This window comes from Rhinopithecus roxellana, chromosome 2, assembly GCF_007565055.1.
Source record: "Rhinopithecus roxellana isolate Shanxi Qingling chromosome 2, ASM756505v1, whole genome shotgun sequence".
Lineage (NCBI taxonomy): Eukaryota > Metazoa > Chordata > Mammalia > Primates > Cercopithecidae > Rhinopithecus > Rhinopithecus roxellana.
Genome location: NC_044550.1, coordinates 142,814,374 through 142,822,753, shown reverse-complemented (window position 1 = coordinate 142,822,753; position 8,380 = coordinate 142,814,374). Strand labels below are relative to the sequence as shown.

The window sequence follows — 8,380 nt, the reverse complement described above, 5'->3', positions numbered from 1 at the left end:
AGGATAACGTCTGACACACAACAGGCATTAAATATTTGTTGGATGAATGAACTGAACTGCATAGAATGTAGAAAGCCTACATAATACTGGCCTAGCACGGTGGCTCACACCTGTAATCCCAGCACTTTGGGAGGCCGAGGCGGGCGAATCACCTGAGGTCAGGAGTTTGAGACCAGCCTGGTCAACATGGCAAAACCCCGTCTCTATTAAAAATACAAAAATTAGCCGGGCATGGTTGCGGGAGCCTGTGGTCCCAGCTACTCGGGAGGCTGAGGCAGAAGAATCGCTTGAATCCGGGAGGAGGAGGTTGTGGTGAGCCGAGCACCACTGCACTCCAGCCTGGGCTTCAAGAGGGAGACGCCGTCTCAAAACAAAGAACAAACAAGCCTACATATCCTGCCACATGTGCTACAATCCACAGCAAACTGTTTCATTCACATTCAACGACTTTCTTGAAGTTGCCATCATGATCCTATCAAGAAAACTGTGATTTACATGGTATTTTCATGTGCCTTTATAAATTACTAATCATTTTCTTCATGATGTATGTTAAAATGGCTTACGTCACCTGATGTAATCCTTAATGAGGGAAATAAAAGGCCATGACTATGCCTGGCTTTTTTTCTTATATCTTAGATTTGAGGTTTACTTAAAATGACCTCGAAGCGGCGAAAGAAAGGAACAGAACTGCCCTCCACATTAAAAATGAGCAGGCTCCATAGGTTAATTGTACTCTTCCTCACGCACGGCACTTACATGTTGCATACTCTCTGCTCCATAGCATGCACAGACATCCCAAATCCCGGACTGGGCCTGAGGAACATCTCCGCAAAGAGCGCCGGGAGGGCGTGGGGGTCCCGCCTCTCCCGCCAGGGACCAGGGTGTGGACACTCACTGGTCCAGTCATGAGGAACTCAGCATCCTCCTGACGGGAGGCACCTCTTTCCCAGAAGCGATGGGTCTGGAGGAATCTGACTAAACCTTGGGTTGCCTGCCCGGAGGGCGTGGTTGACCCAGGGGCCTCGAGGTTGTGGGCGAGGATAATCCGCCGCCGGGACCGACCTGCAGAATCCAGGGGACCGAAACCCGAGGGCGGCGCTCCAGGGTGCTGAGGGGACCGGAAAGGCGGCCAGGATCTTCCGGTCGCCCGGCCCACCGCCCACCCAGTACCCGCGCAGCCCTGAAGCCTGGCAGACGCGGACCGCACGCGGCCTTTGCTTCGGCCAGGACAGGGCGGCGGGGAGACGGCTGCTAGACAACAAGTCTTGACCCCTCCGCTACCCACAACCGCGGGGTAGGCGAGCAAAGGGCCTACACCTTCGGTTGCCCTACTCCCCTGGTCCAGCGGACGCGCCACGCACACAGTCCCGCCCAGCGCCGCTCGCGGTAGGGGCGGAGCGGCTGAGCTGGCCCAAGCGGATTTGCCTAGCTCGGTCAGGGGCGGGGCAGGCCCTCCCCGCCAGGACCAGCCCCCGTCTCCCCGCCCCTGGGCCCTGAGGGAAATAGGGACCCGGCCCTGGGCCTTGTGTAGCGGGAGGGGGAGCTAGGAAGCGGCTGAGGGCAGAGTCCAGGAGGGCCTGGCTGCGGGGGAATGAAGCCTCCGCCTTCTCAGGCAGAAGCCTTTAAATACGGGCTGAGGCCCGGGACTCAGGGGTGTAGCGCGTGGCAGCCTGAGGGAGGGGCGTGCGCCGAGAGGGAGCTCAGACGGAGCTGGGCGCGGGTGGAGAAGCTGCGGCAGCGCGGCCCGTAGGAAGGTGCTGTCCGAACGATCGGGATAAGAGCGGTCCCTGTGCTTGCTGCTGGGAAGTGGGTAAGCGCCGCTCCCAGGCTGGCCCCGCCGCCCGTGCGGGATGATCCAGATCTGGGCGGGATGTGGAGGGAGGGGGGCTGGGGTGTGCGCTGCTCCCGGTTGCTCGCTGCGCTGGGTCCAGGGCTTCCCGACTCACGACCTTCGTCTCTTCGGGCTTTAGGGCGGGAACCGCATTTTGGAACTGCTGTCCTGGGGATGGGGTAGCCTGGGCTTCTTATTCAAGACTCGTGAGTCTTCCAGCCCCTTCTCTTTCTGCTTTTACCCACTTTCCTGACTTGGATGAGATTTCCCTGCCGCCTCCAAAGCCGAACCCCCACCACAGGAAGCGGTTCTCTCGTTGGGGACCACATTTTGGCCGCAGAGTCGTAGCCTTTGTTTGTGTTTAAGAGTCTGCTCACCTGAGGGGCTCCAGCTTTTCTCATGCCGCCTCTCTTAAGAAACCAAATAGAAACGAAGCCAGAAAGCCCTCTCGAGAGCAAAATCCTGAGACTATCGTGATATCTATCTGGGATGTCCTGGAATCCATTGTTGGACCCCCACACCATAGAATTGCTCTGTTTGATGTCGGGGAAGGCCTTTCCTGGGTGCCTCGGGAGACCATGTTTGTGTGAGATCTTGAAAAATTATACGTCCTATAAATATACAGGAAGATAACTTAGTAGGGTTATGAATTCTAGTATGGAGAAAAGAGGAGGTCGCTAGTAGGGATCTATTCATGGGCATACAGAGCGGTAGCTGTCTATGACAGTCCTCAAAGACACAGTGAGCCTTTGATTTTCTTCAAATCCCCTAAGAAATGGAGAATAGTAGTCTTTCTTCAGGGGGATTCTGGAAATCAAAGAGCTGACTGTCTGCTCTGAGATGTGCTTGTTAGTGGCCAGGATCCAGTTTAAGGTAAGGGGTAGACAACCCTGGTTGAAAAGATCTCATTTCTTCTCCCATTGCTGTACTCCTTTTTCTAACAAAATCTATTAACTGGATAAGCATAATCCATCTTCCTTCTTGTTTACTTCCACAGCTTTACATGATAACCCTTAGACATAAAATTAATACCGGCTTTCTTACTGATTAAATATTTTTCTCTATTCAGGCATCTTTTACTGTTTAATTTCTAGAAATGATTAAAATGTGTGAAGCTGATGTATCCAACTATAATGCCTATCGTTAGCTCCTGGGTACCCTATGCAAAGTATGCTGTAGAGAGCTGGGGCTAGAAGGATTATTTTCTGTTTAGATTGTAGTAGGGCATTTGTTATTTGTTAGTGAACCCTTCTGGGTTGGAATGTTTATTTGAATTTATGAAATTTTACATGAAGAGTAGTTTTGGAATGGTTTGGTTTGTTGTGGCTCTCCCAAAATACAGAGGTAAAAACTCATTTCAAAATAACCCATTTAATAAGGAGACATTCCCACGTCTCTGACAACAGAATAAGAGTGCCAGAGGGTATATAGAAGTAGAAATAGAAAATGGGGCTGGGCACGGTGGCTTACACCTGTAATCCCAGCACTTTGGGAGGCTGAGTGGGTGGATCACCTGAGATCAGGAGTTCGAGACCAGCCTGGCCAATATGGTGAAACCCCATTTCTACTAAAAATATAAAAACTAGCCAGGCATGGTGATGGGTGGCTGTAATCCCAGCTACTCAGGAGACTGAGGCAGGAGAATTGCTTGAACCCAAGAGACGGAGGTTGCAGTGAGCCAACACGGTGCCACTGCACTCCAGCCTTGTGACAGAGTGAGACTCCGTCTCAAAAAAAAAGAGAAAATGGAATTGGAAGACATCTGTGTCATGCGAGATGTGTCACTAACACTATGTCAAACTCCATGTTAAAGCTTATTGAAGATTTTATTGAAACTTCCAAGTGACCATTTATTTGGACTTGCACAGATCATACATCAACCTCTTCATTGATTTTCCTGTTGTCATCTATAAGCCTTATTTCATGGGAAATAGCAAGGCGAGAATACCCCAAATAAAGCTTGTGTAAAACACATCCAGTTCTATGATACAGGTTCACCGGCCATTAGTAGTCTACCCCAGCTGATGTATGTAAAGCAAGTTGAAATGTGGTCTCACAATCAAGGCAGATAAGAAGTAACTCCGGGGAAACATGCTGAAGTTCTTTAGGTAACTCAGGAAAAGAACTTGGCCAGGTGCGATGGCTTGCGCCTGTAATCCCAGCACTTTGGGAGGCTGAGGCAGGTGGATCAGCTGAGGTCAGGAGCTTGAGACCAGCCTGGCCAACATGGTGAAACCCCGTCTCTACCAAAAAATACAAAAATTAGCTGGGCATAGTGGCGGACACCTGTAGTCCCAGTTACTTGGGAGGCTAGGTGGGAGAATCGATTGAACCTGGGAGGCAGAGGCTGCAGTGAGCCCAGTTTGTGCCATTGCACTCCAGCCTGGGCAACAGAGTGAGACCTTGTGTCAAAAAAAAAAAAAAAAAAAAAAAAAAAAAAAAAAAAAAAAAAAAAATCTGATGGTATTCTGGTCAATCACTGCAAAAATACTGTGATTGGCAATCTGAACTAAAGCTGTTTACACAGAAGTCTTCATCTCAAAAAGAGAGGCCTGTGTGGAGAGTTACTCATTCATTCAATTAATATTCATTGAGAGGCTGCTATTCTAGGAGTCAAGGATACAGCAGGGAGCAGCAGCAAATCACTGTTAGTCTGGCTGTGCCTTATTAAACTTTGAACTCCTTAAGTCCAGGAACTAGAACGAGTAGACACTGATTTTCATTTAATAAATGTGTGAGCAGAACCTGTCCTGGTTGAGATTAAGGGTAAAGGCTGCCCTAATAACTTTTGGGCTAGGAGATTAAATGGTAACCCTAAAAGATCCTCTGGTCCAACATTACTTTGAGATTCTACTTTTTAGGTATTCTAGATATACTGGGTTTAATTAAGTGAAAAAAACCAGGTGTTAATAGTATGTATGGTATTCTATTGCATTTAGAAAGACAAAATTATTAGAATATATGTATATGTACTTGTAGCTGGGAGGATGTACAAGAAAACGGGTTGCTTGTGTGGAAGCAAAGTAGGGGATAGCAAAGTAGATAAGGAAGGGGTTGGAGTGAAACTTCTCATGTATACCTTGTTACAACAGATTTAATTTTGAACCATATGAACATTACCTACTCAGAATAAATAATTCTTTTTTTTTTTTGGAGATGGAGTTTCATGCTTGTTGCCCAGGCTGGAGTGCAACATGGCACGATCTCAGCTTACTGCAACCTCTGCCTCCTGGGTTCAAGCGATTGTCCTGCCTCAACCTCCCAAGTAGCTGGCATTACAGGCAGGTGCCACCATGCCCCGCTAATTTTGTATTTTTAGTGGAGACGGGGTTTTGCCATGTTGATCATCCTGCTCTTGAACCCCCGACCTCAGGTGATCCACCCTCCTCGGCCTCCCAAAGTGCTGGGATTACAGGCATGAGCCACCATGCCCGGCCAGAATAAATAATTTTTAAAAATTTGTTTCATATGGCTAAGAATACTGCTTTATTTAATTGACTCATACGATTCAAAATTCTGTCCATTTTTACTGTTTTACCAAAATTCTATTTCTTTTAATCGTTTTTTAAAAGTCATGAGGGGCCTGGCACAGTGGCTCGTGCCTGTCATGGTAACACTTTGTGAGGCTGAGGCAGGCAGATTGCTTAGGCAGGAGTTCCAGACCAGCCTGGGCTACATGGCAAAGCGCTTCTCTACTAAAAATACAAAAATTAACCTGGTGTGGTGGCGTGCACCTGTAGTCCCAGCTACTTGGCGGGCTGAGGTACGAGAATCACTTAAACCCAGGAGGTGGAGGTTGTAATAAGCCGAGATGATGCCACTGCACTCCAACCTGTGTGACAAAGTGAGATTCTGTCTCAAAAAAAATTAATACCAGGGTGGCTCATGCCTGTAATTCCAGTACTTTTGGAGGCTGAGGCGGGCAGATCAGGAGGTCAAGAAATCGAGACCATCCTGACTGACATGGTGAAACCCCATCTCTACAAAAAATACAAAAATTAGCTGGGCGTGGTAGCGTGTGCCTGTAGTCCCAGCTACTCAGTAGGCTGAGGCAGGAGAATCGCTTGAACCCAGGAGACGGAGGTTGCAGTGAGCCGAGATCACATCATTGTACTCTAGCCTGGCTACAGAGTAAGACTCTGTCTCATTAAAAAAAAAAAAAAAAAAAAAAAAAAGTCATGAGGGATTAGACTCCATGAGTTGATATCTGTACCACTAAAGATCAATGTATAAGCCAGATTAGTGGTTTATTAACACAAGCTACAAACAGTCCAGGATACTTACATGGATTAGTCAGCTTGTTTTCTTCTAGTAGGGAAATCTATCCAGAGAACCAAATGAAAATTTAGAATATTGTTTAATACAGATTCAAACCAAAAGGAATTGGATAATCTTAATTATATGATTTGTCTTTTTTCATAATAGGGATATTCTTCTTGCCAGGCATTCAGATTAGGCCAGCCTTCCAGAGTGCATTCTCTGATCCATACAGGAATATACTAAAAAATTCTTAAACTCTGTGATTACCATTTTCCTTTTCTTTGGAATCTGAATGGATTAGATTAGATGATGTCTGAGGTCTTGGCAAAGCAAAACCATTCTTTGCTTCTAAGAATTTGATCAGTTTGACAGTTCTCCTTATAACAGATAAATGAGCATAGTTATGTATAAATCAGTTCCTTGCTATGTTGATTAGTGTGAATCAGTTCACCTAATGCTTTTGAAAATCTATCAAAATCTGTGTAACCCATTTTTCTGCTGGCACTGGAAAGAAAAAAAATCTGCGTAACAGCTTTGGTAATTATAGAAATTACATTTTCTTTAACCACCTTATGGTTTCTGATTAAAGTTGAAATGGAGTTTAAGATTATTGCCAGGCCGGGCGCGGTGGCTCAAGCCTATAATCCCAGCACTTTGGGAGGCCGAGGCGGGCGGATCACAAGGTCAGGAGATCGAGACCATCCTGGCTAACACGGTGAAACCCCGTCTCTACTAAAAAAAAATACAAAAAACTAGCCGGGCGAGGTGGCGGGCGCCTGTAGTCCCAGCTACTCGGGAGGCTGAGGCAGGAGAATGGTGTGAACCTGGGAGGCGGAGCTTGCAGTGAGCTAAGATCTGGCCAGTGCACTCCAGCTTGGGTGACAGAGCGAGACTCCGTCTCAAAAAAAAAAAAAAAAAAAAAAAAAAAAAAAAAAAAACAAGATTATTGCCTAGTACCTAAAAGTAAACTTTGAAAGCCAAAGTAGTGTGTAGGGCATATAATCTCAGAGGCCAATTCTGGACTATGGAACTAATCTTATTCTATATCATCGTAATCTAAACCTGTTATAAACACATCTTTGTACACTAGCATTTATTTAAGCAAGAATTGTACAATTATGTTCATCCTGGAACTTTCTGTCAGCAATCAAGGTTGTCCTAGTGTATTATAGCCCTAAGGAATGTTTTGCTTTGATTCTTTACTTTCTAAATATTGGGTCATTATAATCTTTGTGGCTCCCTTTCAGTAATATCAGTTACTGTAATTATTTCCATATGTTTCATGCTAGTGCAACTGAGAACAGGCTAGGTCATCCAATTGGAATGTTATTTTTTAAATCACTATTTTCTTAATTCCTCAGAGTGAATCTAGGAAATCTTTCCAGATATCTGTCACCTTGACAGTTTTTATCAAGTGATGAATGTACAATATGATTTCTTTAAATTTTCTGTTTTCAATACTAGAACAGTCTTACTTTTTTCCTTCTAGTACAATCATGTTTGAAATTAAGAAGATCTGTTGCATCGGTGCAGGCTATGTTGGAGGACCCACCTGTAGTGTCATTGCTCATATGTGTCCTGAAATCAGGGTAACGGTTGTTGATGTCAATGAATCAAGAATCAATGCATGGAATTCTCCTACACTTCCTATTTATGAGGTAAGCTTATTAAACAACTCTCTGTTTTTATGCTCTTTGTTTTTTTACTGTCTTTATTAAATAATTTATATGCACTATTAATATAAAATCTATAACTGCAACTGATAAGAAATTAAATGAAAAAAATCTGGATACAAAACATATGGACATTAAAACACATTACTCTGGGTAATGTGGGTAGGAAAAATGACCACAAAGAAGTCTATCAAAATGGTTGTATTAGTGCAGTGAGATTATGGCCAATTTTTTCTCTTCCCTGTTTTCATTTTTTTTTTTTTTTTTTGAGACAGAGTCTCGCTCTGGCACCCAGGCTGGAGTGCAATGATGCAATCTCAGCTCACAGCAACACCCACCTCACAGGTTCAAGCAATTCTCCTGCCTCAGCCTCCTGAGTAGCTGGGATTACAGGAGCCCACCACCACACCCAGCTAATTTTTGTATTTTTAGTAGAGATGGGGTTTCACCATGTTGGCTGGGCTGGTCTTGAACTCCTGAACTCAGGTGATCCACCCGCCTCAGCCTCCCGAAGTGCTGGGATTACAGGTGTGAGCCACTGCACCTGGCCTTCTTCCCTATTTTCCAATCTTGTCTGTTAGTATCATTACCATATTATAATAAAGTTAAAAAGTGG

General features: G+C 45.4%; 1 protein-coding gene across 1 annotated transcript in view; it reads left to right on the top strand.

Annotated features, from left to right (window-relative positions):
- The first annotated feature begins 1,479 nt into the window (after positions 1 to 1,479).
- Positions 1,480 to 8,380, top strand: part of UGDH (UDP-glucose 6-dehydrogenase) — a 29,871-nt gene continuing 22,970 nt past the window's right edge. Inside the window, exons 1-2 of the mRNA XM_010384499.2 lie at positions 1,480 to 1,810; positions 7,581 to 7,749. Of these exons, the coding sequence (XP_010382801.1) occupies positions 7,588 to 7,749 (162 nt within the window). The 5' untranslated portion in view covers positions 1,480 to 1,810; positions 7,581 to 7,587. The remainder of the gene's footprint in view (positions 1,811 to 7,580; positions 7,750 to 8,380) is intronic.